Source organism: Gossypium raimondii, chromosome 10 (assembly GCF_025698545.1).
Source record: "Gossypium raimondii isolate GPD5lz chromosome 10, ASM2569854v1, whole genome shotgun sequence".
NCBI classification, from domain to species: domain Eukaryota; kingdom Viridiplantae; phylum Streptophyta; class Magnoliopsida; order Malvales; family Malvaceae; genus Gossypium; species Gossypium raimondii.
In genome coordinates, this window is record NC_068574.1 from 44157682 (window position 1) to 44177033 (window position 19352).

Below are 19352 nucleotides of genomic sequence, written 5' to 3' on the forward strand. Positions count from 1 at the left end.
GACGACGACGATGATGATGGGATTTTTCTAGAATATTTAGATTTCTTTTTTTTTTTTTTGATGAAGAATCCCATGAATTATTTTTAATTTTCGATCAATGAGACAATTCTCTTCGGTTGATTTGATCTCATCATCTTGAGATTTTGTTCCATATACTTGAAATTTTATTTATTTTATTTCAAAATATTATTACTACTTAATTGAAAAAATAAAAGTATATGTTTCAAAAGAATTTTATAAAAAGTAAATATGTTGGCAAAAAAAGAAAAAAAGCTGTGTGCTGTTGAAAGTGGTGACTGAGGCTCAAAAATCTCTTTCACAAAAAGGAGTTTTTATTATTGTGGAATATATTTAAGATTTATCTTCAACTCAATTTGAATCAAAATCTCAATATGCAATCTCATTTGATTACTTAATTTGGATTTGAAATGTCATTGTGGTTGTAAAAAAAAGAAGAAAAAAAAAAAAAGGTTCCCATTGGATAAATCCAACTCATTAGATGCCTCCATGAAAGGAACTACTCCAAATAGTGTATATAGATTTTAAAGAGTTTCAACTTTTTTTTTTAAAGAAGGAACCAATATTATTTAGTGATTTAAAAGCAAACAAGATAAACAATTAGGAGGATCAACACACACAAAATAAATTATCTAGAGAAAAGACATCTTACGAGAGTCGAAGTTGTAAACTACTCTCCATATGAGTTAAAGTATCACCACACAAAAGATAAGTAGCAATGAGCTAGAACTCATAGAACGAAGGAGCATCTTGCACTTATCAATCAAATGAGATAATATCAAGTCAGATTTAGATGGTGATTTCATAAAAATGTAGCATTGACTTCTATTTCAAGATTGTTAATGTTAAGTTGTCGAGCTAAAACTAGACCGTCTCTCAGGGTCCATAGCTCAATCTCTACACTAATAGCTTTAGGGATGTGACAAAAACAACCAATCACCTAACTACTCTGATAATCACGTATAACAACACCAACACTAGCTTTACTCGAATTCCCTATAAATGAACCCTCAGTATTCAATTTTAGTGATCTAACTCAAACTTTCCCATAAATATTTCCAATGGATTTATAAAGTTCTTATTGAAATTGAAAAGCTGTTCGGATTATGATTTCATCCGTTATCAAATATTAAAAGATTGGTGACAATCAAAATATGATAAATTGATATATATATATATATATATATATATATATATATATAATATTAATCTAAAATGTTAATGTGTTGCAATAATTTAGTTTTTGATACAGAGAGAAAAGGTTAAGGTTTTAAAGATAAATGAAAATTAATTCTAAGATTAAAAAGAATAGGTAAAAGTATTATAGAGGCCCTTGTACTAAGAGTTAGATTATATTTTGTTTCTCTATTTAAAAATGTACAAATTAGTTCATGTACATTAGATTAAATAGCAAATTAAAATTTTCTATTAAAAAATTTCATCTATTTTTATTATTAAAAATTTACGTGCTTGACAAAATAATCAAAGAGTGACATATGGCGTGCTACATATACATCATGTTGATGTACATGTTCAGGGACCAGTATTTAACTGTAAAAATAGATGAATTTTTTTTTTAACAAAAGGACTTCTTCTCTATTTAATCTAACTGCACAAGGACTAATTTACTCATTTTTTAGTAGAATAGATAAAATGCAATCTGAATTCTATTATATAAGGATTTCCATGGTAATTTTTTACCAAGAAAAATATGAATAATACGATGAAAGTTAGTAAAAATTATAATGTTTCACCGTACAAAGGACACCAATTCCGTATGCAAAGAAAGATTCGTAATGCTGCTCTATCCTTCTTTTTTGTTCAGCATTTGATCGCTTTCTTTTATGATCTAATCGAACAATTTTCTGATGTTTTCCTTTTATTTTTTCATTTTCATTTCCAACAAAAAAGGGAAACTTGCTTTCTTGCCGACCAAACACCACCAGATTCCTCAAAAACCCTATATAAACCAGTGGGTGTTGAGCATTCAAAGCACCTCACAATCTCAACAACAGCTATACATTTAGCCTCTCACTTGCAAAACCCTTCCTTACTTTTGGCATTGTTTTCCGCGTAGTATATCAAATGGAGAGAGTGACAAAGTTGGCATCCGAGAAGCCAGTGGTGATCTTCAGCAAGAGTTCGTGTTGCATGTCCCACACCATCAAAACCCTTTTCTACGACTTTGGTGTCAACCCTGCGGTTCACGAACTCGATGAGATTTCTAGAGGGCGTGAAATCGAACAAACTCTTTCGAGGCTCGGTTGCAACCCTTCTGTCCCAGCCGTCTTCATTGGTGGTGAATTCGTTGGTGGAGCTAATGAGGTCATGAGTCTTCATCTTAATCGATCCTTAATTCCAATGCTTAGAAGAGTTGGGGCACTTTGGGTTTAATCCAAAAATTAATCCACTAACTTGCATGCCAAGGCACTAATAAAATTGTGATTATTATATATTATTATATATAATCACAGAAATTAGATCCATGAGAGTGTAGATTTCAGGTCTAATTAACGGTGAGCACTACTAATTAACGACTTCTCTTAGTGAGTGGGTATGTTATCTTTTTGGTAATGTACTAATTATGTTTTTTTGAGTAATAAAAGTTGCGATTTACATTTACATTAGTCTTTTGTCTTTCTAACAAACGGTAAAGAATCCTTTGAAATTTGAGACTTGAAAAAAAGTTTAAATTAATTTAAAATATTAAAATATTCAAGGCTCGAGCCCAGCCCAACTCATTTTTCTAACTTTGCAATATATTATATTATGTTCTTTTTATATATTAGGTGATTTATAATATATAAAAAATTAAATCTATAGCTTTATATACTACTTTAATATAAACATTTAAAAATGTTAAGATGTCTATATATAAAATTTTATAAATAAAAAATAAAAAATATTAAATACTAAATTAAAAATAATATAAATATATTTTTAAAATTAAAATATAATAAATAAACTTAAAGTTTGGATTAATAATTTATTATATAAGTAGACTTGAAAAATTTTAAGTTCACAAATATAAAATATATCAACATCAAGAGGATTAATATTTGTAGCGAAAATTTGTGAAAATAATACTTGGAACTTGGAAGTATATAAATGGGCATTTCGAAAAAGATAAATGGATTTGGGTTGCAAAATTTCTGGAGTAAATGGGCCAGGATTGATAATGTATTGTAAAGTATAGAGAGAAGAAGGTACAGTGTGATGAAAAGTTGTACCAGGCAGAGGCAGTGATGGCAGCCGCACGCAATTCCCGAGAGAGATGGATCCTTTTTAATGGAGCCCACTGCCGCTCGCCATTAAATGCCTCGAGGCTCGACCGTCCAAAGCTTTACACTAAACAACAAAACTACACGTATTTTTTTAACATGGTCTCTTTATTTTTGCCATCTTTTTTGACACAGAAACTTATTCAAATTTCCCATGTTATTTCTCACTCTTCCTCAGTCACCCTCATGGAAATAGTAAAAACTGGAAAAGAAAATGGGTAGTTGAAATGAAAGTAACTTCTTTGTTTCCATTTTAATTGTAATTTAAGTTTTTAGTACATAGTTTTAATTTTCATGGTATTAAGCTAAGTAGCTAGCTACCACTATTATCTATAGGTTGTTAGAGGGACCTTCCAAAGCAAATCTTGGCAAAGGATCTCATAAATCAAACAAAACACAACAGGACAACACGACCCGGTACTTTGTCTCTCTCTCTCTATCATCACTATTTGCAGAAGTACAGTTTACTTCTTCAATGAAACCCCATTTCCATAATTGCACCTTCTTAGTGTTCTTTCACACTCCCAAGCTAATGCTTCAACTACTTTCTTCCTCATCTACCTTCATTTCCTCAATGGCCCATTAATTTTATTTCATTTTCCTTTTTTTTATTCTCAAACAGCTCAAGTCCAAGTTTAAAGGTCAAACCTTTTTGTCTCAGGTTTAACATATGACCCGATTGTACTTTGTTTTTTTTTAGAAAAAAAAAATAAAAAACAGAACTTTGATAAATGAAGTGTTAGGCTTTTTTGTTGTTTTAAGCTGTTTTTCTTGATGATAATGTAGCTTCATTTTTTCTGGAAATTTTAGGGCTTTATTTCCTGGTTTTTGATTGAAAGAGTTTTGCTTTGCTTTGGTGAAAATGTTTAGCTTTTCTCGTAGACGCATGAAGCTTGGCAGGTCAGTTTCTTCTTCCCATATATATCATTTTCTATTTTTTATTTAAATTTATGTTCTTTTTACCTTTTTGTTAATGAAGAAACTTGGTGGATAAAGTATGCAAACTTGATTAAATATTTCCCCAAATCCCACATCTTTTGTTTTCATGAAGAAGACCTTTTGTTGCTGAACATTGTTCACTTATTTTTAGTATATTTTTTGTTTTGATTTAGAGTGAAGAAAGTACAGCTTTCAGAGTCCGCCAATGGAATTAAAAGTCCTATGAGACCGCCCAAACAAAGCAACAATCCAAATGTGAGGCTTTTGACATGTTTGAATTTCGGTTTTGTAACAATAGGCATGTGTATAATATATTACTCGGTCTCGGTGTGTTGGATATGGCTATCATACATTATCGTATGGTTAGATTTTTCTATGTTTTTTCATATATTTGGAGTTCATCTCCCCATGCCTCCAATATGAGTACTTAAAGAAAATGAAGAGTCCAAGGAACATAGCGTGTATAAGTTGCTAAAGCCTTCAAATGTGTTTCAGGTTGAGTCTGCTATGCTTGCTGTTAATCATTCTGATGAACTTGAATCCCACTGTCCTCCTGCCCCTGTGATTAATTCATCAGGGAACTCCGAGAATTGGATGGTATTGTCAGTTGCTGGAGAAACGCCTGAGCCACGCTTTAATGTAATATATATATATGTATATCGATGTTTTCCAATTGTCTGATTGCTTCATATCTTAGGGTTAATGACTTAATTCAAATTTTGTATATCGGTTATGACGGAAATGCTGAAATATTTTCGTGTTTCTTGAGTAGCATGCTGCCACCGTTGTCGGGAACAAGATGATAGTGGTTGGTGGTGAATCCGCAAACGGATTGTTAGATGATGTGCAGGTTCTTAATTTCGACACTTTTTCTTGGACCATGGCATCATCGAAGCTTTACTTGTCGCCAAGCAATCTTCCACTTAAGATTCCTTCATGCAAGGGCCATAGTCTGGTACAATCATATGCGATGCATTAAGCTTTTCCATTATGTTGCATTCTCGTTGCTTTGCATACTATATAAACTAGCCAAACTGTTGTTCATTTATGCTTGTTAGCTATGATATTAAGTGACGCTGTGTATTGCCACCTCCGTGTCTACTATTTAGACTTGATTTCAATCTTATTCTTGTAATTTAATGATTTGGTTAAGTTGTTTGTGCTACGTTATAGTATCATAGTGCTGGTTCAGGTTATTTCTGATGAGTGGGATGCAATGTATTAGGAGTATGATATTCTTGAGCTTTTTTGTTTTATCCTTACCCAGGTTTCATGGGGGAAAAAGGCCCTCCTGGTTGGAGGCCGAACTGACCCTGCAAATGACAAAGTTTCAGGTTTTGAGTTACAGTCTTTTATGGTCTTGTATTTTCTTTCTGTTTCCATACATGATGTTGTACGTTTTTGGTTCTCAAATCTTTTTTTTTTTTTTTTTTTGCAGTGTGGTCATTTGATACAGAGACAGAATGCTGGTCAGTTATGGAAGCAAAAGGAGAAATACCGGTACTCTTTTCCAACTTATAAAGGCCAAAATGCATGTAAATATTGAACATCATAAAAAGAAAAGGCTAAAGAAGAACAGTAAGATCTAGTAGGAAATATATTCATTTGATAGAGCTCAACACTGGCATGTCATAAAGTTACAAGGAATCGTTTGTCTTTTTCTCTTTGCTCCATCCTCTCTTATTTGCCTTTTTTTATTGAGAAACTCTGGGTTTTACTCATTTATTGATGAAGCATTCCTAACAAACATCCTAATATCTTTCAGGTTGCTCGAAGTGGTCACACTGTGGTCCGAGCGAGCTCTGTTTTAATCCTTTTTGGTGGTGAAGATGCTAAAAAGAAGAAACTGAATGACTTACACATGTTTGATTTGAAGTCCTTGACGTGGCTCACTCTTCAGTGCACGTATGTAGCTCGAACATATTCCTTTACATCACTTTGCTGATAGAGAAATCGTGCTCTTAGCTATGCATCTATTATTACTCAGACACTACATTTTGCTTGAAGAACCCATCTCCAACACATTGGTGTGGGGATATGATCCTCTAAGGGCTCTCCAAATACATGAAAATCTTGAAAAAGGAAAATAATGAACATGCCTGTGTTCGACACTCACACTTGAGTCAAAGTATTATAACTATCCATCTTAAGGCAAATTTTCTTAAGCTTCTAATAACTGAATTGTTTTGCGGAACTGTATAGGGGAACAAGACCATCACCAAGATCCAATCACATAGCAACTCTTTATGATGATAAAACTCTCTTTGTCTTTGGTGGAGCATCAAAATCTCGAACATTGAATGACTTGTACTCACTTGACTTTGAAACGGTGTGTAAAAATTCAGAATACGATGCCAAACATTTATTATTTCTTTGTAATTTTTTTATTAGCTTATAATGGTATTTTTATATTTTAATTTTTCCTCAGATGATATGGTCGAGAATAAAGATACGTGGTTTTCATCCATCTCCAAGAGCTGGTTGCTGTGGAATTCTTTGTGGAACAAAATGGTACATAGCAGGGGGTGGAAGTAGGAAAAAAAGTATGAATGGAACCAGCTCTTTAAAGTCATTCTAATCTTTGATGAAAATTGCATTGTAAATGAGTTCGGTCACCTGATTTTCTTACATGTTTTGAAATGGTTAAACATATTGTTGATACCGTATCATGTTTCCATATCAAAGCCAATCAGCACTATCTTCTTGATTCCTTCATATGTGTCCATGGATGTGTCTGCTTGTGCGCGTTAAGTCCTATACTATTCCGGCTCTTCATTTTCTTTTTCTTTAGGTATTTGAATCTAACATTCATGTGTAACACATTCAAATATGAATATGGGGATAATGACCCTTCATGTTGAAGACATGCCCATTTGTATTATTGGTTTCATGTATCACCTATATTTTTGTTACGGGTTTTTAGTTTTCTACCATGGGTAGTAAATATTCAAAAGAAAATAGGAGAGGTTGATGAACTTACATGGTCCGTAATAGAGTTTTTATGTATTAATCTTTTTATGTATTATTCTTTTTGCGTTCATTTTTACTCTTTTTCCTTATATTTACTTGCGTATTTGATTCTGAAATGTTTACAGGACACGCAGAGACTTTCATCTATGACATTCTCAAGTCTGAGTGGTCCGTGGCCATTACGCCTCTTCCATCCTCCATAACCACTAACAAGGTAAGCATAATTTTAATACCCTCATACCGCATGATGTTTTAGAGTCCAAATGATCTTGCATCACTTCCATCTTCTATCTCCGCTAACAAGGTTAACTTACTGAATTTATTGTTTTGCAAGAAGGGGTCGATTCTTTAAATGATTTGATGCCGTTGCACTGGATGATGTGAATTATATGTAATTGGAATTCTTGTATGTGTTATTTTTGTAAAATTATTGCAAACTTCATGGATAGAGATTATCATCCTGTTTTCTGGTTGGTCACAGATTTGAAGTTAAGAAATTATGATAGGATTTGTTTTAAGTATCCGTGTGCAACACATATCCGGACATAGGAATGAGGATTTGACCCTCCAAGTACATGCAGTGTTTAGAAGAAATTTAATCTGACAATCCTAAGTCCGAGTTATTTAGCTAGAAAGCATCCCTTAATAAATGACGCTTCTCCCCAGTGATACGAAATGGGACCGTATAATTCTAAAATTATTTGTTCTTGCAGGGATTTAGCCTAGTACTCGTGCAGCACAAGGATAAGGATTTTCTTGTTGCATTCGGCGGATGCAAAAAGGAGCCATCAAATCAGGTTTGAAGTTCAATTTTTAATGTTTAGGCTGATTAGAACTTGTTCAGATTGTAATTACTTTATCTGTTGCACAGGTTGAAGTATTGATCATTGAGAAGAACGAATCATCCATGGGGCGTCGATCTACTCTCAGTAAATCTGTGGGACAAATGCAGTTTGCGAAACGTTCATCATCTGCGGGGCCGGCTAGCCAAACAATTAATGGTTCTTCCCAAAGTTCTGTTGCTTCTGCTGCAAAACAAAATTTAGCCTCTGTAATCGAACACGGTTCAGGTAGGAAATCGTTGTCAGAATTGACTTTTATGGATCAAAATCATCCTTCTGAAAATGTCTCGCTACGAAAGCAATTTCGTATTGAGGAAGAACACAACACAACTGTTAGAATAACAAAGAATTCAGACGATTCGAGTTCTATTCTGCAGGTAATCATAAAAGCTTCATTCAATTAGTAATCGCACCTAAGATGATTAACACCCGTTGAAATATTCCTTTAATATAACATATTTCTGTTGTTCTAGGCAACAGAAGAGAAAACGAATCAGTCTGAAACCGGAGTTAGGATTAGTGCTCCTGGCACGAAAATCAGTTCAGAGTTTGGAACTGAATGTTTAAATCCGCTGGTTGAAGGGATCGCAAATGATCCCATAGGTAACGATAATTTTGTGTTTCCAGAAGCAGATGATAGATCAGGAGCCCTGTCGGCTCCTACAAGCATATATCAATTTTACGACACAAGAATGGCTTCCCTAAGTAGAAAAAACGGAATTTTAGAAGTACAATTGGCAACCGCATTTGCAAGCCGAGACACAGCAGAGAGAACTTTAGCTTCAGCTCTCAAGAGCAAAGAGGAAATGGAGAAAAAATTTGCCGACGCGATGAAGGAGATGGAACTGCTAAAAGAGAAACTAGCAGGTATAGAACTTGCACATGAAGAAGCCAACAACTTATCTAACATAGTCCACTCGGACAATGTAAGACTTGAACACGATGTGGCTTTCCTTAAGGCTGTTCTTGACGATACTCAAAAGGTATTGATTTTTTCATCCAATGCCTAATTCATCATGGAAACTTGCGCTTTTAGATTGTATTTCAATGAATGCCTGATTTGAGTTTTATTCTAGGAGCTTCACTCAACGAGAGGAGTCCTTGCAGGAGAGAGGGCCAGAGCATTCCAGTTACAGGTTTGGCTTTGAACCTAACTTTTATCATGTGCATGTGGAACCTGAGGTTACCTCGTGCAAGAATCGGATTCGAGTTTATTCCAAATGTTCACATTAGAACCGATTGAATAGTTTTCAGTATATGCTACAATTAACCTAATATTATATTGGAATATAGGTTGAAGTTTTCCATCTCAAACAAAGGTTGCAATCAATGGAGAACCGAGCACCCACTCCAAGGAAACCATTCAATGTATAGTATCTCAGATCAGATCTTACCCATTATGGTCATTCATGTATCTATTTGCCATACGCGATCCCTGGTACACGAAAAACTGTTGAACCTGGCCAGCGTTGAGCCTTTGTCTGCAGAACTAAGCATGAGATTTGTATTCGGTAGTCTACCTCATTTCCATGTAAATATAAACAATTCAGTCGCATGTTTCCTCGGATGTGATCTCCTGTTTCTAGTTCAAAGACAACGGGCCAACGTACAGCAAGGTTGCAGTAAGAGTTGGAACGTTGGTGCTGCTGAGGAGTTTTAGCCTGTTTCTTTGTCTCTCAATTCAATGCAAAACTTGTGTTCAATTGCCTTGAAACTTATTCTGTATATTTATTGCAAGATCTCATTTTGTACGTCTTATTCTTGCCAATGTGCAAAGAATTCGAATCCATCATTTTCATTCAGTTTTACATTCTCAGCTTTTGTTGCGTCTTTGTTCAAAGGTACATTTGTTCAATGGTAAAGGTTTTTTTTTTTTTTTTGTAAACAGGCTCAACTAAATTCATAACTTAAAGAAATCTATTTGTATTAGAATTAAATCCTTACGTTAAAATGTTTTCTGCAATATTTTTTTATTTTTGAAAAACAATTTGGTCGATATAGGTTTATAAAAGAAATTCAAATATAGAGCTTCAAATTAATTTATATTAAGCTTAATATTATCATATTTTAATTTTAATATTGAAATGTCGATATCAAATATTATAAATTCTAATATTTTAAGCATGCATGTTTAATTGCTTATATTTAATAATATAATAAATTATTAATATAATTAATATAATTTTATTCTAATAAATTATTTAATATTACAATTTTGTTTTAATAAAAATTCTAACACCAATAATAATTTTAAGTTTTAAATAGTTTTTAAATATTTTATTAAAATATTTATATTAATATTTTAATAATAAATATATATTGTAATTTATAAATATATAACAATAATTTTTATAATATAAAATATGAATATTTTAATAATATAAATATAGGTATTTTTTAAATTATGCTTAAGTTTATTTATACCTTCCAGCTCCATATATCACTATATAGTATATACTCATATAAACTTCAAATTAAATATTAATTAGGCACTATTTATTATTAAGTTTATATAATATGTTAATTATTATAAAATATGATTTTATTATAAACAAATTTCTGTTGCAAAAGGAAATACTTATATAATATTTTGTAACAAATATAATAATGTAATGTTTTGTTTGTTTTATACTTCTAAAAAAATTCAATAAAATTGCCAAACAACAAAATATATTTTAGGTAAAATTATTTGAACACCTGAAAATATTAACTTTTCATAAAATCAATTATTTTTCAAATTCCATTTTTAAATGAATTAATTTTAGGTATGTATTTTACTATAATATGTTTTTCATTCATAAATTATTTTAAAAATCAATATTTACTAGATTATGAAAAATTTAGATTACAAATATGCTTATAAAATAATGTAAAAAATAAATGAAATTTTAATTAAAATAGTAAATTAGAAAATTAAAATCGTTCAAATTTCATCATATATATTTTTCGAAATTTTATGCAAAACTATAAAATATTCTCATAATACTAATTTTATACAAAATGACAGAAAAACTCTCATGTTTGTTATTTTATAGAAAAGTAAGGATTTTCAATAATTTTTCAATTCAATCATAGATATTTATTTGTTTGACAAAACGATTTTCAATAGTTAAATGTATATTAAAAAACAATATTCTTGATCGGTTAATATAATTATATCATTTAATTTAACAGAAATTCAAAATTAGACGGAAACTCCTGTCTTAACTACAAGTATATTTCCATGCAAAATTGCACCAGTGAATAATCAGTTTCAAATATACAATGTCAACTATCAAACAATGGTTTCAAACTTTTAACTTCAAATTTCCACTGCATGTTGATTTCTGGCATCCTCGTTATAAACTTGCTGCATATAATTTCAGGTTCAGATGGCAGAGTATGGAGTTCGGTTCATCATCGGTTTTTCTTCTCGAAAGTATCGATTATGCTCGAGAGTCATCCAATATTTGTTGAACACATTGACTACAAATCCTACAGAAGCTCGGCCTCTTCTTGTTCTGCATCTGCATCATCAACCTCATTTTCTTCCTCCTCTTCAGGCGCATCCGGATCCACCCCCTACAAGAACTCACTCGTTTAGTATTTGGATATCTGTTTCCAAAGAAAAGAAAAGACGGACAGCACAGGCACAAGACCGACCTTCATCTGCTTTTCCAGGCGTTCTAGCCCCTTTTTGGCAGCTTCATTCTGAGGATTTATTCTGTAAAATGAATAAACATTAATAGGATTCATCGAAAATGTAATAGCAATTTTCTCAGTTGGATTATTTTAGACATGAAAGCTTCTTCCATACTCATTCGAACTTCTTGACCACGCGCAGTGTAGAATAAGAGAAAATCACAGAGCATATGAATTCACCTCAATGCAGATTGATAATGTGACAAAGAGTCTTGAAGCATATTTGTAGCAGCAAATACTTGAGCCAATTTGACATGAAGAGAGTCATCAGCCCAATCTTTGAGATAACGCTCAAGAAGAGATACAGCATCCCCATTTCGTCCCTCGATGACATGGAGCTCAGCTAAAGCTAATGCAGCTCCAAGGTAACCTGGTTCCAGCCTGAGTGCTGATTCATAGAATTTTTTTGCCTGTTACCATTTTGGGTTAGAGTCAAACTTATTAAAACTTGCCCTCAGTGGCAATATCTAGTCGAGTCATGCTAAGAATCTTCACTTTGGTAACATAGCTAAGAAAAGTCTATTGCAGGTTTACCTTCTCCCTACCACCAGAATTGCTAGCATGAACATCCCCAACTAATTTCAGTGCCTTTGCGGACTGAGGCATAGCCTTCATTGCCTCTCTAGCAGCATAGAGGGCCTCCTTGACTTTAGAAAATGCCAGATAGGAATGAACTAAACCTGAAATTATAAACAGTCAAAAGTTGGCAATGCCTCCCCAGTCTTGTGATTAATTCTTTCTTACACTAGAACTACATCAAGCAAATAGATGAAATGATTGGAAAAAGATGAATCTTATGCAACTGAATAGTAAATTTTGCACATTCTTTTCTCCATAAAATTCAAACCTTGATATGAACGGAGATCAGCTCTCAGTTCTTGAGCTCCCCTAAAGGCCATTACCGCAGATTCTGGCCGCTTCAATGCTAACAGCAGGTTACCCTAATAGCATGCAGAAAATTATAGCAAATGACAAAAATGAATTATATTTGCCCAGAAAAAGAAAACCCACAGAAAGATTCGTTAATGAGGATAATCATTAATCACCCTTCTGTTGGATGGAAATTTTTTCAATACCTTCATTAAGTAACCAGGAATGTGCCTCTCATCAATTTTGATGCTCTGGTTGTAAAGAATAAGTGAATTTGTGAGATATGCAGATATCTAGGAAGAGGTGAAGGACCACTAAAGATAAACCAGGTACCTTTTCAGCGTAAGATAATGCACCTCGCTCATCTTTCCTTTCCCACAAAACAGATAAAGCCACGAAAACTTCCGGTCTTGTAGGATCAATACTTAGCAAATCATGCACTAACTTGTTCAACTTTGAATAATCAGACTTCATTTTTAGAAGCATTGCATACTCGTCCATGTAAGTCACAACATAAGGATCAATGGAGCGAACCTGCAAGGATAACAAACTTGAATATGTTAACATTCATGATAGAAGTGCAAACATAGGCAGAAAAAGAATCAGCAATAATTCGTTGACGAGAAAAGCTTTGAATTATAACAACCTTCTCAAAATTCATTATCGCCTCATCATTTTTTCCTATGATGGCTTCGACCTGGGCATAGAAACAAGTCAATAGAAAAATAGTAAAAATTCGAATGATCTAGATGCTACAAACAACCTACAACTGGCAAGATTTAAAATGCACATACTCTTCTAGCCTTTTCTTCTTCTTCTAAGCTAAAATTACCTAATTAGTTTTCTTCCCGCTAAGCAGATAAAGGAGCAGATAAACATGCTAGATTCACTAGAATGCAGCCATCACTAACCTTCGCCATTTCAAGTAATATGTGAGTGTTATTAGGGAAACGTTGTAAAAGTTCTGCTAACAGTTCCAAACCGCCTGCAGAAAGATTTAAGGAAATGTAAATCTATATTGAAAGAAATTGATAAAGCAGATAAGTTAACAAGATATAGCATAATAAATAACTTCTGCAAATGAACATCTACAAATACAATCCAGTCTAGATTACAGAACTTCAACTTTTGAAAAGAAATCTGTCTTACCTTTGTAATCATTTGAAGCAATGCAACATTGTGCTTCAACATACCGCTGCACAAAGTCAACAAATCACTAGTTAGACTAAGCTTTAAAATTTGATACAATGAGATTTTGAGGTGAAGGCTCTGACAAGAGTCGTAGAATGCTATCAAAGTAGAAATTAGCATTGACATAAGAAATGAAACTAAAACAATAAAGAAAGATGTAACACAAAGAGTGAAGCAATATTTTCTAGGGAAGCACATGATCAAATATGCCAAAATATTTTCATATTATTCATAAAGGAGCATTAAGATAATAAGTAGCTCATTATGGAGAAGAGTGTCATCCATTTCATTTTGTTCTTACTTGCAGCCAACGGCTTGAGTCACCATGATCTAATTGAGCCCTCCCACCTCTATTTGGTGTCTGGATTTATACAATTGGAAAATAAAAAATTTTAGATAATAAAGACACATAGTTACAAAAACCATACAAATATATATAGACATATAAAGTTACAGTAACCATATTAAAGCTTATAACCAAAGGGGCATAAAAAAGATTTAAGACAAAAGGAAAATCTCCTGTTCAAGGTGCTTAGTGCACTATAAATTGCAGCTCTCGAAGTCAAATAACAAATTAGACTGCACTACAAATGTAAATCAACTTTTATTTATGAATATAATTGGCTAAATGACTATATCCATGCAACTTGGCCAACATATTACACGTGAAAAACTTTCAAGTTTACCAATAAGACTATCAGCAGCCTGCATGAGGATGACAAATCCATAAACATAGTGCCCAATTTGAACCCTTAAATACCTCACAATAAAAGCCCTATGGGAATTCAACGAGATCTAACAGCAAAGAAAAAGCACATCTTACATACTTGTTTAGCAGACCAGACATAGGGACAGGGCATGAAACTTAAATTGACATACCTGAGGGAACAACGAAATTATGTCCTTGGCACTGGCCCCTAATTCAGCCAAGGCTATGATAGCCTCAATGACATAAGGGCATTGCCTGCCAAAGAATAACCCAAAAGACACATGCTTTCAGAAAGTTAGCACCAGTTTTAATGAATAACCGCAAAAACAAAGAGACGAGCAATAACAATTAAAGATATCATCCACAGAGCATGAAGAAAGCATCAAGAAAATAGGAATGACAGATTGACAAACCTTAAACATTCCCTGTAACAAGTAACAGCACCACGGGTATGTTTAGTATTTCGATAAAGCTTTGCCATCAATAAACTCATCTGCAAATTTCTTGCTTTGCTAGGAATTCCCTCCATCTGCAAACTCAAAGTAATGAAAAATGAAAATTTCACAAAAATAAGTGGAAAAAGAAGTACAAGAAGCTGAAAAAAGAATAGACTTTAAATCAAACTTCATTAAACGAAAACTTATTCATCCAAAATACACTCTCCAAGAAAGCAAGTCAAGAGTAACAATCAAACAGAGAAACAAAGTAAATTAGAAACGAATAAAACCTCAACAAGAGCCACTTTGTTTTCACTTAGAGCAAAATGACAAGAAGCAATTTTGAACTTCACCTGTAATGGAGAATCAAACAGAACTGCAATAAGCATTTCAGCTTGCAAGAAAAAGTGAAGATCTCAAAGTTAATTCAAAATAAAAAATACCTCGTTTTCATTTATAGCACAAATGTTAAAAGAATTTGGAGAAGAGGACCTGTTTGAGGCAGACAATGCACTTCTAGAAGATGTAGAATTTTGCTTGGGAATAATCTTATAATACTGCAAGGCTTGCTTGTACGTATGCTGAAAGCATGCAGGAAAAAATGCCAAAAAGATTAAAGCAACTTAATTTTTCCTTTGTCTACCGATCTCTGAATATCGAAGTATTTCAGCGCATGAATCACACTTTCTAACTAAATCCTTTTCAAATACAAATCCGCATGCCAATTTTACCAAACTTTCATAACAAATTCGCTTAACTTTTCCCAAGACAACTATGTAAAAAACTCAAAAATCCATTTTAGAAGGAAAAAAATAAGACATAAAATAGATATAAAGATGAATTAAATGTAACTATTAAAAACTTAACAAAAAATAATCTTTTAGAAAACTAGCAGCGCATTTATATTGCATACCAAATCTTTTCAACTACGGTGAATGAATTAAGCAATTCTACAAATACAATTAACTGATTTTGTTCTGATTATTCTAAAAGAGTCTATTTATGTTCATTTTTTTTTTCCAGTAAATCACATGAAAAAAGTTGTTAAAAAAAGGCTTACAATCGCTCTACGATACTCTCTCTCCCGAAACAAAGCATCGCCAAGTAGAACCTGCAGAAATAAACAAATATATATATATATGAAAAAGAAATTTGAAAACTCATTTTTTTAATAAAAAAAGTAAAAATAGAATAAAATAGCGACCAGATTTTCAGCCTTGAGATGTGGACTAGTTTCGGCATTAACAGTAGATGATGAAACAAGGAAAGAACCCTATCGGAACCAAACCAAAAAAAAAATATTAATCAATTAGAGAAAATTTAAGTTAGGTTTATTTTAATCATAAAAATTAATACATGGAAAAAGAAAAGATTACAAGAAGCTGAGCGGAGTTAAAGAGAGCATTGTCGAGAAGAGCAGTGATTTGCTCCTTTGGGACGTCCATTTTTTGAGAGCTGCAAAAACAGTGAGGCTCTGTTTAGGGAGTTCTCTTCCTTTCTTTCCCTTTTTTTTTTTTTTTTTCGTTTTTCTGTTCGAAATGACAAAATGTAAATTACAGTATTTAATTTTAATTGAAAATCTGCCCGAAACAACCCGCCCCGGCTTTTGAATTTGTAAAACCCCGCTTTTGCCCCTGAACATATAAAATTTGGACTTAATATTTGGCATATGTTACAATTTAGCCCCTGAATTTTATATTCCAGTATTTAATTTTTATTGTCTTGCTTTAACATTAAAATTATTATTCCGTTATAAATTTTAATTCGAAAATTAACAATGTTAAAAGAAAATAATCTACAATATCATACTATGCGGCAGGGGGATTGTATGGTAGAGCGTATATAGGGGTAAGCAGTAATCTTGACCTCAAAAAAATAAATATGTTTTTTAGTTCCTTTGAAGTTTATAAACTTATAAATTATTAAATAATAAAATTAAAATTTAATCCTTAAAAATTTATGATTCATCTCTAGCTCTTGCAAAGTATCTTTTTGGTTTCGTCCGGTCACGTCACACTTAATATATTATCTAAAATTATGTTTAATTAAATAAAAATAAAATTATTATTTTTTAACTCTTCCCATGTCCTCTCTCACACAAACAGTGAGCACGACAGTTGAATTGTTGCTACAGACATCAAAATCTTGATGGTCAATGGTGTATAGATGAAGAAGAAGAATCTCTCCATTGTAGCAAACGTCCCAGGGAGCTTTTGTTACAGCAAAACTGGTAAAGAATCTTTTAACCCCCGTCCCTACCCATTTGTCTTCTCCAAGAATGACAAACATATATATATATCGGTATGATAGGGGTGTATGAGCTAAACGCATTTTGGTGATAAAGCCTTTTAGGCTTATGAATCATATAAATATATAGAATTTTAGTCTCTCTTTTTTTCACATTATTTTGGCTTAAATACCCATTTTCCCCCTGAATTTAACATATTCTTCCAATTTGATACTTATGGTTTTTCTTGTCACAACTTGGTACTTAAACTTTTTTCCGTCAACCATTTTAGGATTTTTTTTTTGTAACGTCGTTAAGTTTGGATATGTGTTACTCTACAATTGCGACACATGTCACTAATGACAATGTTTTTTAAAAAAAATCTAAATATTATAAAATGTTAAAAATTTCAAATATATAAAATAAAAAGCCTAATATTCTAACACATGATAAAAAAATTTTGTGTAACACCTTTACCCATTCCGACAATCGGTATTAATAGAAGATGTTACGATAACACTTTCAAATTTGTACAAAATCGGACCTTTATACTAGTAGCTTTTTCATAACGTATTATTGTTCTATAAAACAAGTTTATCACATCTAGAATATTTAGATATGATTTAAAATCATTTTAGGTCATCAAATACACATAGAAACTGATCTGAAGCACATAACATAGCGAAAGTCTTAAAATCATTTAAAAAATCAAAATTTGAAACAATTTAACAAAACCATAAAATTTAGTTAAAAACCTTTTAAAGTCTTTAAAATAATCTTAAAACCATTTTGTGAGTGATTAGAGGTGTCCAAAGTCAATTTAAAGCTTCGATGGGCCCAAGACACTGAAAAAAAGTATAGTGGTATTTAATGAGGGGCTATATATCGATAAATAACCACTATGTACCGATACGTACGGCAATCTATTGTCACTTAGCCCTTTTATTATAGCTATTTAGCTATTGACTTCAAAAGTTCTAATACTTGAAGCATAAGTTCTAGAACCTGAACTCTTGGCACCAAAAATAAAACGCTATAAATCATCTTCAAGCACTACCAAATAATATCAACAAGTTCTAAATAAATTCAAACACATTCAAATGACATTTTAAACAACATTCAACACAAAAGTTGAGCTTGATGAAATTTCAAGCCATGGTTTAATTTACAAATCATCAATTAGAATCATAAAACATCATAAATACATTTCTTTATATGGTCTAAACTCTTGTGTACATGCCATCACTAACAAGTTCTAGTACAATATAATAGGTTTAATCCTCTTTAATCCTCGAGTAGTGATGTGATGACTCTAAGTCACAATCTCAATCTTCTCGGATAGATTTTTACCTACATATTTAAACAACTAATGCAAGTTCAGGAGCTTAGTAAGTACTTATGGTGATGCGTCGTAAACCAACTAAAAATTTGATAAGGCAAGTGCACTTATCAATTAATAGTATAGCTACGGTGAACAAAGATATCCTTCCTACGAAGACTAAAAGTACTAGTAATTACTGTCTTTCTATTATTTAATCGATAAATTGAGTGATGGATTAAAACTAAAATTAACTAAACTAATTAACTATGAACATGACAAAGAACAATTTAAGAAAATAAACGATTAACAACCAAGAAGCAAAACAATACCCAAGAAAGAATTCACCTAGATTTCATCTGTCACTATCAATCTAAATTACGCAATTTCTACACTTAGTATATTGATTCGCAGAAATCCCTAAATTATGCTAATATCTCTCTTCAAGAATAAGAGCAACTGACTCTAGGTTGATTAATTGGAATTTATTTCTAATTAAAACCCCTATTATCGCATTAACTCAATCTATGGATTCCCTATTAGATTTGACTCTAATACGGTAGATTTATGTCGCCCTATTTCTAGGATTACATGCAACTCCACTCAATTATGTTAGATCTACTCTTAAACATGGTTTATTCCTCCTTTGATTTAAGGACATTAAACATGGATCAATAGTGTAGAAATATAAAAACCAAGAATTAAACAAATAATTGAGAACAAGATCTAAGTCTTTATTGCGTAAAATAAAAACTAAACAACATAACTCATCATAGGGTTCATTTCCCATAGGTATTTAGAAAATTAGTTCATGCTTGCAAATAAAAACATCCAACATACAGTATAACCACAAGAAATAACGAAACTCA

General features: G+C 32.3%; 3 protein-coding genes across 6 annotated transcripts; 2 read left to right on the top strand and 1 right to left on the bottom strand.

Annotated features, from left to right (window-relative positions):
* Nucleotides 1-1993: 1993 nt before the first annotated feature.
* Nucleotides 1994-2640, top strand: LOC105775018 (monothiol glutaredoxin-S2). The gene has a single exon (XM_012597564.2). The coding sequence runs from the start codon at nucleotides 2104-2106 to the stop codon at nucleotides 2410-2412; it is 309 nt and encodes a 102-aa protein (XP_012453018.1). The 5' UTR covers nucleotides 1994-2103; the 3' UTR covers nucleotides 2413-2640.
* A 556-nt stretch (nucleotides 2641-3196) lies between these two features.
* On the top strand, nucleotides 3197-9858 carry LOC105777308 (acyl-CoA-binding domain-containing protein 6). Of its 4 annotated transcripts, XM_052622343.1 has the most exons (17): nucleotides 3197-3716; nucleotides 3922-3960; nucleotides 4110-4199; nucleotides 4412-4493; nucleotides 4734-4877; nucleotides 5011-5193; nucleotides 5506-5572; nucleotides 5677-5738; nucleotides 6004-6143; nucleotides 6441-6567; nucleotides 6667-6781; nucleotides 7334-7422; nucleotides 7922-8005; nucleotides 8080-8427; nucleotides 8524-9033; nucleotides 9127-9186; nucleotides 9344-9858. In XM_052622343.1, exons 3-17 carry the CDS (start codon nucleotides 4162-4164, stop codon nucleotides 9422-9424), a joined length of 2130 nt encoding a protein of 709 aa, XP_052478303.1. In that variant the 5' UTR covers nucleotides 3197-3716; nucleotides 3922-3960; nucleotides 4110-4161; the 3' UTR covers nucleotides 9425-9858. The 4 variants fall into 4 exon arrangements, with proteins under 4 accessions (XP_052478303.1, XP_052478304.1, XP_052478305.1 ...); XM_052622344.1 differs by lacking the exon at nucleotides 3922-3960; XM_052622345.1 differs by lacking the exon at nucleotides 3197-3716 and having other exon boundaries at nucleotides 3723-3960; nucleotides 8080-8278; nucleotides 8678-9033.
* A 1336-nt stretch (nucleotides 9859-11194) lies between these two features.
* On the bottom strand, nucleotides 11195-16466 carry LOC105777790 (anaphase-promoting complex subunit 7). Its single transcript, XM_012601252.2, has 18 exons — nucleotides 16315-16466; nucleotides 16143-16211; nucleotides 15999-16049; nucleotides 15382-15519; nucleotides 15229-15291; nucleotides 14915-15030; nucleotides 14672-14756; nucleotides 14094-14153; nucleotides 13751-13796; nucleotides 13513-13586; nucleotides 13248-13298; nucleotides 12935-13135; nucleotides 12808-12852; nucleotides 12579-12672; nucleotides 12266-12411; nucleotides 11912-12141; nucleotides 11693-11753; nucleotides 11195-11611 (listed from the first exon to the last, which is right to left on the bottom strand). The coding sequence occupies exons 1-18, from the start codon at nucleotides 16381-16383 to the stop codon at nucleotides 11525-11527; spliced, it is 1686 nt and encodes a 561-aa protein (XP_012456706.1). The 5' UTR covers nucleotides 16384-16466; the 3' UTR covers nucleotides 11195-11524.
* Between the last annotated feature and the right edge of the window lie 2886 nt (nucleotides 16467-19352).